Source organism: Coregonus lavaretus (assembly GCF_964263955.1).
Source record: "Coregonus lavaretus genome assembly, contig: HAP1_SCAFFOLD_616, whole genome shotgun sequence".
NCBI lineage: Eukaryota > Metazoa > Chordata > Actinopteri > Salmoniformes > Salmonidae > Coregonus > Coregonus lavaretus.
Genome location: NW_028162767.1, coordinates 150,456 through 164,073, shown reverse-complemented (window position 1 = coordinate 164,073; position 13,618 = coordinate 150,456). Strand labels below are relative to the sequence as shown.

Genomic DNA, 13,618 nt, shown 5'->3' with positions numbered 1-13,618 from the left:
GACACAGCCTTGGTCCAGTTGATCGTTGGTCCTTCTTTAGGAAGAGTCAAAATGGAGCTGCAACATTTAGGCCCCTTCCTCGTGTTAAAATCTAAAACAAAACAAATTGGTCAAAAACTGACAAGAGGTCAAACAGAGGGTTGGTATTAGACCACATTCAAATGCTGCTCTGAAGATTTCAGCTGTAGAAACAGTCAAAACCTAAAAGGAAGTGTGTTGAATTTACATTAAAATCACTGACGCTACATTTCCAGTTGCATTGTGACCACTCAAATTATACAGCTTCAAAATAACAAGATGGCTTCTTTGATTAGCAATTAAATGCATCTCATTTAACAACAGAAATACCTCCAAACATTATCAAGAGATTGTGGAGCAGACTGATAGTGATCACTGATTGGATATTTACAGTACAGGGCAGGTGAGGAGCTGGTGGGTAACTAACACTGACAGTCTGACATAGACCTGTCATAACACATCTCTGTCACACAGGTGTGTATGTGTGTGTGTGTGTACCACAGTTCAACACAATGCAGTCAGAAGGCATCGACTTCAATCCATTAAACACTGACAACCCGTTTCACTCTCTTAGCTTGTCATCAACATAACTGGCTCAGAACAAACTGCTCCCAGCACCAAAGCAAACAGTTTAAAAAACGTTAAACGTTAAAAAGAGACATCGTCTCAAACATTTGAGATTTAATGAACCCCTGTAATAAATTGTTTGATTCCTCATTGTTGTTTTTCAATACAAATCAATAAAGCCTTTTTCTATTTGAAAGCTTCAAATCAAAAACATTCCCATGGTGGGATTATTAAGGAATGAATGCACTTCCTGTTTGTGAGTTTTACAGGAAGTATACTGGTCAGACACACAGTGTGTATCGTCATGGTTACAATACTGTCCAAACAGACAATCATAGAGGCACCCTTTTCATCAAAGAGTAGCTAGAAGTTACCCCTAACCACAGACACAGGGTCAGATTTTATTTGCATCAATAGTTAAGGTTAGGATTAGGGTATCTGATCCTAGATCTGTGATTAAGGGCAACTTCTACCTCACACGTCAAGCTTCACCTTCCTTCAAACAAAATGGCCAACACAGTGGTCCATCTCTGCAACAGTGAATTATCTACAATAGAAATGGAATGGCTCAGTCCTCACAGTCTTTCACCTATTGGGATTTTCCTGTTTCATCATTTTAACGATTCACAGTTTTCCCTTTACGAAGTTCCGCCCACAAGACCACACCCACATCCTGCAATTCTCCTCCCCCTTTTGAAGGTTCCAGTTCCATGGCCCCTCCTACTTAGGGTTCTATTTACATCAACACTCTAGGTCCAGAGGTAACTACAAATAGTGGTTTGCCCCTTGGTTGATATTTTCTGTTTCAGGAGGGTGCTCACAGTCAGGTCAACGTTGATATCTGTATCTGGGGTGTAAAGATTTGTCAAACAGGAGTGTCCAGCACCCCCATAATTTGAACCTTCGTTGTAGGATGAAGTTGCTATTGCATTGTTGTGCCTTTCTACCCAATAGTCAACGTTACGATTCAGCGTGTCCATGCTGGTCCTAGATCATTGTCCCAACAGGCCATTGGTCACAGTCAAGGTTACGATTTTCGGTTGATAATCTGATCCTAGATCAGTGCCTCTTAACAAATGGAGCCCCAGTCAAGCCTACAACTCAGCGGGTGAAAGGTTGATCCTAGATCTGTGCATAACAGGCTATTAACACCAGTTACAGTTACTTAGAGAATCTCAACTGATCTTAGATCAGTAACTCCCCCCACCCCACACCCAGGGCCTCAGGTCAAGAAGGATTCAGAGTCTAAAGTGATCCTGGATCAGGCCAGCAGAGCCTCCCCCTCCTCCACCCAGAGCAGGTCCAGGGCCTCAGCCTGCCTCTGTTCTCTCTGGTGGATCCTGCGGAGGCGGAGGATGTACAGTAGGATGGCCAGCAGGACCACCAGGATACAGGCAAAGAACAAGTAGTGGTTGTAGACGAAGGAGGAACGCAGCCAGTTGGAGTGGCCCTGTTTAAATGACTCTGCCTGGAGGTCCCTGTTAGAGAGGAGAGAGAGAGGTGGATTAATCACAGACAGACAGACAGACAAGACAGACAAGACAGACAAGACAGACCAGACAGACAGACAGACAGACAGACAGACAGACAGACGAAGTGCCCACAGACCTGAGAGGCAGGAAGCGTGTCTTGAACAGGATGGCTCCCAGGGTCCACTGAACCTCCTTGTCATAGACCAGCTGAGCGGTCTTCAGGCTGGGGTAGTCCTTAGGGAACCTGAAGCCTGAGTGGAGCACCTGGAACATCCAGGCTGACTTAAAACACTGGTACCTGGACAGGGAGGGAGGTGGTTGATGAGGTCAGGTACACTTTAAAGCAAGTTGAGATTTACATCTGACTGGAATATACACAATATGCCATTCCATTTTTATTAGATAGGCATTTACATTTCCAGACAGATCGACGTAGATGAATATCTATTACACATATACACTATAAACGGCATAGTGAGTAACTGGGTTGAAGGGTTTCGTACTTCAGTCTGGAGGCGTCTGCTTGTTTAGAGAACAGCTTGCTGTCCAGACGCTTTGTCAGGGTCGACCATTTGGTGGCACAATAGTCCTGCAGACAGACAGGAGACAACGGAGTTACTTCCTGGAAAGATCTCTCAGCGATTTAAGAACTTAAAGACAGCCTGGTCCCAGATCTGTTTGTGCTATCATGCCAACTCCTCATCATGCCAAACATGAGTGGCGTGACAGCACAAACAGACTGGTACCAGGCTATCATTCCAACTCCTCATCATGCCAAACATGACTAGGAGTGGCGTGACGGCACAAACAGACTGGTACCAGGCTATCATTCCAAGAGACAATGACAAAGTCATTTTCTTGCCTTTCACAAAACCAATGTTTTCCCTCAGAATTCTTCGGCAGTGCAAAGAAAGGCATCTCCCAATGATTTTTTTTTTGTTGAAACTAGACTTATAAATCGGGACCAAGAGAGCTAGGTGGGGAGAAACTTAACCTGCCTAGGTAATGACAGAGGAAACCCTGTTCTAGAATTTCTGATCATGATAAGTTCTAGAATGATGAGATGTGGTTACCGTGGCAGCCTTGGAGTACTTGGCGCTGTCGTACGGTCCCCCCATCCTCAGTACATCCTCAGTGCAGTAGAAGAACTCAGAGAAGCCGTAGAACTCTGAGTTGCTGTAGTCGATGGGAGCCTGGTACACCCCCCTGGGGGACCCCATGGTGCCGTTGTGGAGACCCAGGAAGGGCCTGACTGCCCCCTGGCAACGCGCCCAGTCTCCCTGCCCTCTCAGGTGGACCGCACGGCCGTCACGACGCACCACGTCTGATAGGCCGACGGGGAGGCACGGGTCCGCGAGGGGCGTGGCTTCCATCATGCCCGTCTGATCGCCTGTCAGCCTGGAGGACAACCAGGAAGTGACAGTCAGTCGGTCAATCAAAGAGTTCTCACACTCAAGGTGTCGAGATCAAATTGGAGGAAGTTGATGAATTGGAGAATGTCTGCGTCTATGTTTATGCAAGTGTCTGTCTGTCTGTCTCTATATATCTGTGCCTCTGTGTGTGTGTGTGTGTGTCTCGCTCTCTCTGCGTCCGTGTACGTGTCACCCCACCGGTCCTACCTGTTCTTGGTGATGGTGGAGTTGATCAGCTGGTCTTCGTAGCGTTGTCGGGCCATGTTCCCCCCGAAGCCCAGGAACGTGGTGACATATACACGGTAGACGTGCTGCGTATGCTCTGAATCACAGCCCAGGTTAAACTCTGCCAGCAGGCTCTTACCAGACTCCTCCTGTAGAGGGAGACAGAGAACCACATACTTTACTTAAACCATAAAATCATGCTCTGGGGTGAAGATTCCCCTAAGTACATATCTAGAATCAGCTTCCCCTCCCCCAATTCTAAACTGGCCCAAGATAAGTGTCTACCGGCAACTTCACCCTACTCCTTGAATCATAGATTTGTAACAATCTTGTTGTTCAATTATTTCCAATACACAGGAGATTCATAAAGGCACCAAGTTGAAGAAATCACACGGAAACAGGGAAGGACTACCTGAATTTGTCCAATAAGAAATGCTCATTTTCTTTTTACGTTGTAAAACGTTTTGCTACGGTGTGCCCTAATGAATACGACCCTGGTGTGGAGAATCTGGACGCAGACATTATCTCCAAATACATGGTGTGGTTTACTAAACTCTAACATTAGGCTTACCAGTCTACAACAGCCAGTCATACCAAACAAATAGAATGAGAATGCTAGCTCTCAGGTGGCTCCTTCCTTACCTGTTCAGGTGAACTGAAGTGGACCGCGCTAGGCACCTCATAGGCTATCTGCAGCGAGGCTCCGCCCATGTCCATGATGCCCACTGTGCGCCGCCGGCTAATTGGGTGATTGTTCTGTGACCCTGTAGTGACCTCCACCATTGCATCATCTTCTAGGAAAATGGAGAATTGAGTGTCAGTCATGTCAATGGTGGGTAACCGGTCAAATGTAGGTACGTATGTAAAGGCATCAATGATCAACTTTCATGTTTTTCTCAGTCTGTTCAAAAGGAAAATGCATGTCCATATATACAAACCCCGGCATCATCCTTTAACAAACAAGCAATCAGATGCCATCAAATCTGGTTCATCATCATAATTAGCTAGTCGGATTCAGTCTTTTACGATTATCATGTCACACTGTGCGATGTTACCAAATAGAAATCTTGATATCATCCTGGCCAGATTGTACGACTTGCTTCAGTTCTGTTCGTCGCATTCTGCGATTGGCTTGCGAGGATAGGTCAGCTGACGTAAGCTACGTCAACTGCAGTGGTGTATTTGATCTGCGCATGTGAGTTAAGTGAGTTAGAGCGACGCAAAAAGGGTGGCGAGAGTGGGGAAACAGAAGAGTCATTGTCTGTTCTTTTGAAGTTGAGACTTTGGCTGATAAAGTGAAATTAGGATATAGAAGTTATCCTGTGCGAGCTTATGTGCCAAGTACATTACGATGTTACAGGTGTCAAACTTATGGGCATGTGGCAGCAGTATGTAGGAGGGAGATTCCAAGGTGTGAGAAGTGTGCAGAAGGGCATGAGACAAAGGCCTCCCGAGTGGCACAGTGGTCTAAGGCACTGCATCGCAGTGCAAGCTAGCTGTGCCACTAGAGATCCTGGTTCGTATCCAGGCTCTGTTGTTGCCGGCCGCAACCGGGAGACCCATGGGGCGGCGCACAATTGGCCCAGCGTCGTCCAGGGTAGGGGAGGGAATGGCCGGCAGGGATGTAGCTCAGTTGGTAGAGCATGGCGTTTGCAACGCCAGGGTTGTGGGTTCGATTCCAACGGGGGGCCAGTATGAAAAATAATGTATGCACTCACTAACTGTAAGTCGCTCTGGATAAGAGCGTCTGCTAAATGACTAAAATCTAAATGTAAACAAAGGAGTGTGAAGCAGTGGGGAAAGTGGTGGTATGCACTAATTGTAGGGGTGGCCATGGGGCTGGGGATCAGACATGTCCGGGGGGGGGGGGTTAAGTAGTGGAGAAGGGTGGGGTTAATTATTAGTAATAGTTTTGAATGTGTGAGTGTAGTGTTAGATGGTAGGGTATTTCTTTGCTTTGTTTTATTTTATTTTTCAGAGGAAAAGAAAGGGGAGTTGTACTCCAGTCTAGTAGGTGGCGGTAATGCTACAAATTGGATGCCAACCGCCGTTAAACCTCATTGAAGAAGTGAGTTAGTAAAAACAAAGTAGGGGAGAACCAGGAGGAAAGTAACACTATTTATTCTCTCTAATTACTCAGAGATCGATAGAGCTAGAGACACCATACGTTATGACTCACAACTTATATATGTCCTCTACCATTAGCAACTGTAATAGCATTTCTAGGGTAAATTAGTTTCAATGAAATAGATGAGAACAGAACTACCACAACGTTTCTTTTGTACCTGCTGGCAGGGAAGGAGTAAAACAGCTTTGGGACGGAAGTAACAGCTGGCGAGAAGTGCACAATATCTGTCTTTTCTCCATGTTTCTGGTTTGTAATGCTCTTTACTTTCAACAAATGTACCATCAGCCATAATTTCATGTTTGTGTCGATTTGAATAATTAATGCTATAGGTTCGTAATTTATGAAAATGAACCATGCGTTGCGCAACCACAATATTTTGCTTACAATATTAAATCGGACGAAAATGGATCACATAATAGCTATATTAACCATAATTTTCTCATCTCACTTGAATGGGAATGTAGGAGATGTTTTTCGCAATAATCAGTGACTATTCATGATTAGCCCTACCAATCAGCTGTCCTTGTCATGCGCTCCTCGTGGCTTGATAGAACAAACGGCTTTATTCTCTTCACAAACAGCAAACTCATCTTGTTTGTCACATTTCCATGGCTTGACACAAGGTAATTGACCACTAGAATATATATCAGATACATATTTTCAACCACTAACCAGTCGATAAAAGCTTACGTGAAAAGCTGATCCATCAAGTCAATTGATTAAGGCGTAATTGTAAAGATGTCATATAATTTTCAAACATTGTCACTTGTTAATATTTTGCTAACATTATAAAAGCAATATGAACTAAAGGAGAGAACGGCCTGTGCTTAAAAGTTTTTTTGATTTTATTCCAGGTCATCAGTTTACATTGTGTTACTTTCGTCCCATCCGTCTCTCCTGTAACTTCTCCCAGGCTAACACCCAAGACTAGCTAGCATGACAGTTGAAACCTATGCTGTCATTTAGTTACTAGACGGGTTAAGAAAATGAAATATGTTTGGAACCTTAAACCACTAAACAACCGAAAAACACTTCTGGGCCAGTTTTTCTTTTTTTCATTATTCAAAACCACTTAATGTTAATAACACAGCGAAACATGTTCAGACTGGGCTGTTTTTTTGCAGGGAGCTCATCCTCCGCATTAAGAACGTGCTGACTTCACCACGTCATTCTAGCTTCTGTGTTATCTGAGAAAATGGGCGTGTTACTTTCGCCCCGGCTCTCCCCTATGCATCTTAGAAGTAGTTTTCACATATAAACGTTATATGTCCAAACTCAGAATCAAATAGGCTTCCCCAAAATAACATGGTCGCTGTGGTAGAACGTTTATTTTGATTGGCGATTTTGTGCATTTATCAAAATCCCATCAGGTTGCCTGATTTCAGATGTGTAATGTTAACAACATTATTAGGGAAATCGTTCTTCTTGCACAGCATGTAGGCTAAACGTTTAAATCAAACTATTATATGAATCTGACCATTCACAATAATCGTATTGTGTGCATACTCAGTGCCGGCCGTGTTCCTATTGGTAAGTCACCGGGATCAGCTTGTAACACCTGCCACACGACACGATAAAGGCAAAAACATTCTGACACTGATAGAACTTTGTCCGAGCCTACGACCGCACGTGGCGGTGCTTAAGAATCGGCAGACCTAGACCCGCTCACACGGAATGAGCCAAGACGGCCGACAATCGTTTACCACCTAAGAATTTGCCCGCGACGTGGAAATGTAGATGGGGGCGGCAAAACCGTGGCATAAGACGGCAAGAATCAGTCTGCAAAGGCCTTAACCTAGCCTTGAGACATGGCTATAGCTGCCATATATGGCATCTAACGCCCTAGAAAAATGGTGGCTACTGACCGGTATGTTTCAGGCCTACAGCCAAGCCATAACTCTATACAAAATCCAGCCTCATCCTTTGCAGTGAACATACAAGCGACATCATCAAAGAAGCCATAACCTCACACTCACCGTACTCTGCATGGTCAAAGCGTCCCAACACAAAGTTAATACCAATCCATGCATACACACCTGAGAGCAGAGAGGCAGTGTTACCATTAACACCACATAAACACACAGAGGACAGGTGCAGTATATTAGTACAATTAGACCATCTGGCCTTTTTTCACACCAATGTATACAGATTTAGAAGACACTTTTATCCAAAGCGACTTAGTCATGCATGCATACAGTTTACGTATGGGTGGTCCCAGGAATCGATCAGTGTCTAGGTATAACTGCACCATATTCCCATCATGCTCACAGCTCTCTGTCTCACCTTCCTGTTTCCCAGAGATCACCTCTGCATGGGAGCTGGAGAACAGGAAGTCAAACTCCACAGGAACATCTCTTACCAGGTCCTCCAGGATAGCAGTCTGCTGACTGGGAAGGGGAGTGAAATGGGGATAAATAAACACACGTTTTAAACCGCTGTTAGCGATGTAAAAATCAATGCCCTAAACCTTCCACAGATCTCTAGGGGTAGATCCTGTGCTTCACCCCCAGCTGACCCTTGAACCCTGACAGGGCGGAGGCTTGAGGCCTACCTCTCAGGCAGCAGTCTCATGCCAGCAGTACAGAGGATATAGAGAGGAGTCTCCTTGTGTTTCTTCCTGGGGACATGGGTAGCAGCGAAGGAGAGGAGGGGGTGGAGGTAGTCACTGGCCTTGGCTGGGGTCAGAGCCATGGTGGAAATACCTGGAGAGGAGGGGAGAAAGGAAGAAAGAAAAGTTAGCGATAGTTGAGTTGGCGATGAGGTAGTGGCATTGGCTGGGGTGTAACAGGGCAGATTTACTATTTCTCTCTAAATTCTACTGTTAATTTATTGGGAACATAGCAGCTGCTAACTGCTTAGCAATTGCGGTCATCCTCAGTCCCAGTGTTTTCATGTACCAGGCAAATAGGAGGTAATGGGGAAAAACGTAGATAACAACAGCAGGTTGAGGACGTGTAGGTCTGGCCTGAAATCATGGGAAAACACAGGTGAAAACCCGCCACACGCTGTATGACAACTTATTCTGGGGTGCCACGCCCCTACATGGTGAACATGTAGGTAACTGCCAAAACAATGGAAACACTTGAGTAAATGAGGGATAAAAGTATACTGAAAACAGGTTCCTGAGTTCATTTAAGAAATTAAAACATCCCATCATGCTTAGGGTCATGTATAACACCCAGTTGCTCATTATTTTGGCTACCATCCCTAGAACAAGAGATCTCAGTGACTTTGAAAGAGGGGTCCCAAAGGAGCTTAGGGGTTTAAAGTGTGTGTGTGTCTCCAGATCTCAACCCAATCAAACACTTATTTGGCTGCGCCTGAGACAGCGTTTTCCACCACCATCAACAAAAAAATCTAATGAAGGAATTTCTCATGGAAGATCCCTCCAGTAGAGCTCCAGACACAGATTGTAGAATCTATGCCAAGGCACATTGAAGCTGTTCTGGCAGTTCTAATGGCTCAACGCCCCACTAAGACACTTTATGTTGGCAGTTCCCGTTACCTAGCTACTGTATCTAAGCTCTCTCTGTACCAAAGGTAAAGAGGTAAAAAGGCATCTGACAGAGTAAAGACAACATGTTCCTACTATGATGTGGCAACGGCATATGTGAGGATAACATCCTTTTTTTCCTGGTCATTCAACAGTTAGGTTGTTCTCTGCTGTTGTTGTAGCCCCCTCCCACCCCCACTCCTTCCCCACCTAACCCTCCTCACCAGGTTTGATCTTCTTGACCACAGGGTGGCGGTCATGGTCCCTCATCTGCCTGATGTCCAGCAGGGTGTGGGGGTTTCCATGGTGGGGGGGCCAGTAGTACACATACACCCTGGAGCCGCTGCTGCCACAGTCCACCACGATCCCATAGTTCAGAGCTACGTTGGTGACGTCAGTAGCCTCCATGGTCTCCACAGAGGAGAGGTATCTAGGAGAGAGAGAGAAAGGTTGGTAGGATAGAGGGAGGAAGAGAGAGAGAGAGAGAGACAGGAAAAACATGTTAGACACCATACAATTACACTTTGAATGCAGAATAATTAAGAGTGTTGACTCAGTAGCAGTACAGTGCAACCACTTGGCCTGGTGTGTGTGTCTGTTTTTCTCTCGCTCTCTGTCTGTCTGTCCGTTCATCTGACGTCCCACTCACTTGTTGACGTGTCCCCTGTGGCGCTGGGGCCCCCAGAGCTCAGTCTGGTAGACCCCCAGGAAGACCAGGGCAGAGCAGGTGAGGAACACTAGGAAGAAGGCCCTTTGCCTGGGCACACAGCCCAGAGACAGCAGGGACACACTGCAGTACCAGGAGGCTGGCAGGCATGAGAAACTGATCCTGGAGGGGAGGAGGGGAGGGGGGGGGGAGTTTTCGTTATTGTCATAGATATAGCCTACTACAACATAACGCATGGGCACATGCTCACAGTTATTGCATTACTCGTTCTGTATAACAGAACACCGTAGTAACATTTCAAACAACCATAAACATAGACCTCTTCACCTAAACACATGCTGAAGTTCAAATCCTGCCATCAAGTCAATACAGCAGTCCGGTTAGTGTGTGTTACCTCACGGTCCTTCTGAAGAAGCACCAGTTTGTGGTCCAGATGTTGTCCTTTGGGACCATTATTATACCAGTAGGCCCATATACTTTTCGTTCTATTTTTTTATTCTCTCTGATCCACTACCTGGGAAGAGTGTTTATGGACGTCACTCCTGTTCTAACTCTAGACATATCCCTGTTCTAGCTCTAGACATATCCCTGTTCTAACTCTAGACATATCCCTGTTCTAACTCTAGACATATCCCTGTTCTAACTCTAGACATATCCCTGTTCTAACTCTAGACATATCCCTGTTCTAGCTCTAGACATATCCCTGTTCTAACTCTAGACATATCCCTGTTCTAACTCTAGACATATCCCTGTTCTAACTCTAGACATATCCCTGTTCTAACTCTAGACATATCCCTGTTCTAGCTCTAGACATATCCCTGTTCTAGCTCTAGACATATCCCTGTTCTAACTCTAGACATATCCCTGTTCTAACTCTAGACATATCCCTGTTCTAACTCTAGACATATCCCTGTTCTAGCTATAGGCATACAGTGCCTTGCAAAAGTATTCATCCCCCTTGGCGTTTTTCCTATTTTGTTGCATTACAACCTGTAATTGAAATTGATTTTTATTTGGATTTCATGTAATGGACATACACAAAATAGTCCAAATTGGTGAAGTGAAATGAAAAAAATAACTTGTTTCAAAGAATTCTAAAAAATAAATTACGGAAAAGTGGTGTCTGTATATATATTCACCCCCTTTGCTATGAAGCCCCTAAATAAGAAATAGTTAAATAAAGTCCACCTTTGTGCAATCTAAGTGTCACATGATCTGTCACATGATCTCAGTATATATACACCTGTTCTGAAAGGCCCCAGAGTCTGCAACACCACTAAGCAAGGGGCACCACCAAGAAAGCGGCACCATGAAGACCAAGGAGCTCTCCAAACAGGTCAGGGAAAAAGTTGTGGAGAAGTACAGATCAGGGTTGGGTTATAAAAAAATATCCAAAACTTTGAACATCCCACGGAGCACCATTAAATCCATTATTTAAAAAATTGAAAGAATATGGCACCACAACAAACCTGCCAAGAGAGGGCCGCCCACCAAAACTCACGGACCAGGCAAGGAGGGCATTAATCAGAGGCAACAAAGAGACCAAAGATAACCCTGAAGGAGCTGCACAGCGGAGATTGGAGTATCTGTCCATTGGACCACTTTAAGCCGTACACTCCACAGAGCTGGGCTTTACGGAAGAGTGGCCAGAAAAAAAGCCATTGCTTAAATAAAATAATAAGCAAACACATTTGGTGTTCGCCAAAAGGTATGTGTGAGACTCCCCAAATATATGGAAGAAGGTACTCCGGTCAGATGAGACTAAAATTGAGCTTTTTGGCCATCAAGGAAAACACTATGTCTGGCGCAAACCCAACACCTCTCATCACCCGAGAACACCATCCCCACAGTGAGCATGATGCTGCCACCACCATGCTTGTGGGGATGTTTTTCATCGGCAGGGACTGGGAAACTGGTCAGAATTGAAGGAATGATGGATGGCGCTAAATAAAGGGAAATTCTTGAGGGAAACCTGTTTCAGTCTTCCAGAGATTTGAGACTGGGACGGAGGTTCACCTTCCAGCAGGACAATGACCCTAAGCATACTGCTAAATCAACACTTGAGTGGTTTAAGGGGAAACATTTAAATGTCTTGGAATGGCCTAGTCAAAGCCCAGACCTCAATCCAATTGAGAATCTGTGGTATGACTTAAAGATTGCTGTACACCAGCGGAACCCATCTAACTTGAAGGAGCTGGAGCAGTTTTGCCTTGGAGAATGGGCAAAAATCCAAGTGGCTAGATGTGTCAAGCTTATAGAGACATACCCCAAGAGACAGCTATAATTGCTGCAAAAGGTGGCTCTACAAAGTATTGACTTTGGGGGGGTGAATAGTTATGCAAGCTCAAGTTCTGTTTTTTTGTCTTATTTCTTGTTTGTTTCACAATAACAAATATTTTGCATCTTCAAAGTGGTAGGCATGTTGTGTAAATCAAATGATACAAACACCCAAAAAAAACAATTTAATTCCAGGTTGTAAGGCAACAAAATAGGAAAACTGCCAAGGGGGGTGAATACTTTCGCAAGCCACTGTATCCCTGTTCTAACTCTAGACATATCCCTATTCTAACTCTAGACATATCCCTGTTCTAACTCTAGACATATCCCTGTTCTAACTCTAGACATATCCCTGTTCTAATTTTAGACATATCCCTGTATTGTGATAGCTGGTTATGCTGTTGGAGATTCGAGCTAGATTGGCTAACAATAGCACCCCGCAAAAAGAAAGTGTGTGTTACCTTGCCATATGTCCAAGCAGCAAGACCTAGCAGCAGAGTTAGCTGGCTGCCTGTCACCTCCTCATGGTTGGGAACGTACTACGTGGACCCAGGTGTTGCTTTCCCGTGGTGATCTGGAGAGAAGGAATATAGAGATAGTCACGTCGACAGAAAAGTAATTCACCACGTATCCCTTCAAGTTAGTTGTGGACCTGAAACATAGGTAGCTAGGCCTACAATTCGGTAAATCACAGAGTAACAAAGGAACAGCGAACTAGCTACATGTGTTAAATTAAAGCAGTGTCAATAGGAATAGATACAGTACATGCATGTGCAATAGAAACGCACCCTATGAATGCCCCTCCCTATGTTACGTCAACCCCTGAGTCTAGGTTGCTCTGCCAACTAGTTACTTTATCTATTATTTAAAACAGTGTGTTATGTAAGATTTCTTACTTGCCAGTAAACTGTTATCTCTACAAGCTAAACTAATCTCAATTCATCCACTGTGATCGCAATTTAACAAAGAATGAATACGTGGCCTGTGCACAGAATTTGTATTGATATAGCGATTTGGATCGACTAAAACTGGAACAATACCGATAACTAACCGGCTTCCGGTGAATGTTACAGCTGTAGCCAGGTGGCTAGCTACAATATTTCCATACATTGTAACATTGTCACTGTTCCAAACTTACTTTGATACAAATTAACGCTGGCCGTCACGTCATCCCAGCCGGTTTAATCACGGGTGGATCCTACTCTTGAATCACAGATTAACAACAACATCTATTTTCTTCGAACGAGATTAATCTTCATCCAGGAAAATAAAAAGAACATTTAAATCCGTCAGATGACGTAGCTTCCGGTGCCCGACGTGGCCACGTAACTGAACACGTCGCTGTCCAATGTGCTGAAT

The 13,618-nt window shown here is 44.7% G+C and overlaps 1 protein-coding gene across 2 annotated transcripts; it reads right to left on the bottom strand.

The window, feature by feature from the left end:
* Positions 1–681: 681 nt before the first annotated feature.
* Positions 682–13,569, bottom strand: LOC311118898 (ectonucleoside triphosphate diphosphohydrolase 7-like). 2 transcript variants are annotated; one of them, XM_084193664.1, is made up of 13 exons: positions 13,398–13,569; positions 12,721–12,833; positions 9,965–10,144; positions 9,540–9,745; positions 8,374–8,524; positions 8,106–8,209; positions 7,799–7,858; positions 4,337–4,485; positions 3,677–3,843; positions 3,131–3,455; positions 2,561–2,646; positions 2,194–2,355; positions 682–2,063 (listed from the first exon to the last, which is right to left on the bottom strand). In XM_084193664.1, the coding sequence occupies exons 2-13, from the start codon at positions 12,726–12,728 to the stop codon at positions 1,847–1,849; spliced, it is 1,815 nt and encodes a 604-aa protein (XP_084049790.1). In that variant the 5' UTR covers positions 12,729–12,833; positions 13,398–13,569; the 3' UTR covers positions 682–1,846. The 2 variants fall into 2 exon arrangements, with proteins under 2 accessions (XP_084049790.1, XP_084049789.1); XM_084193663.1 differs by having other exon boundaries at positions 684–2,063; positions 4,337–4,488; positions 13,398–13,550.
* Positions 13,570–13,618: the final 49 nt, after the last annotated feature.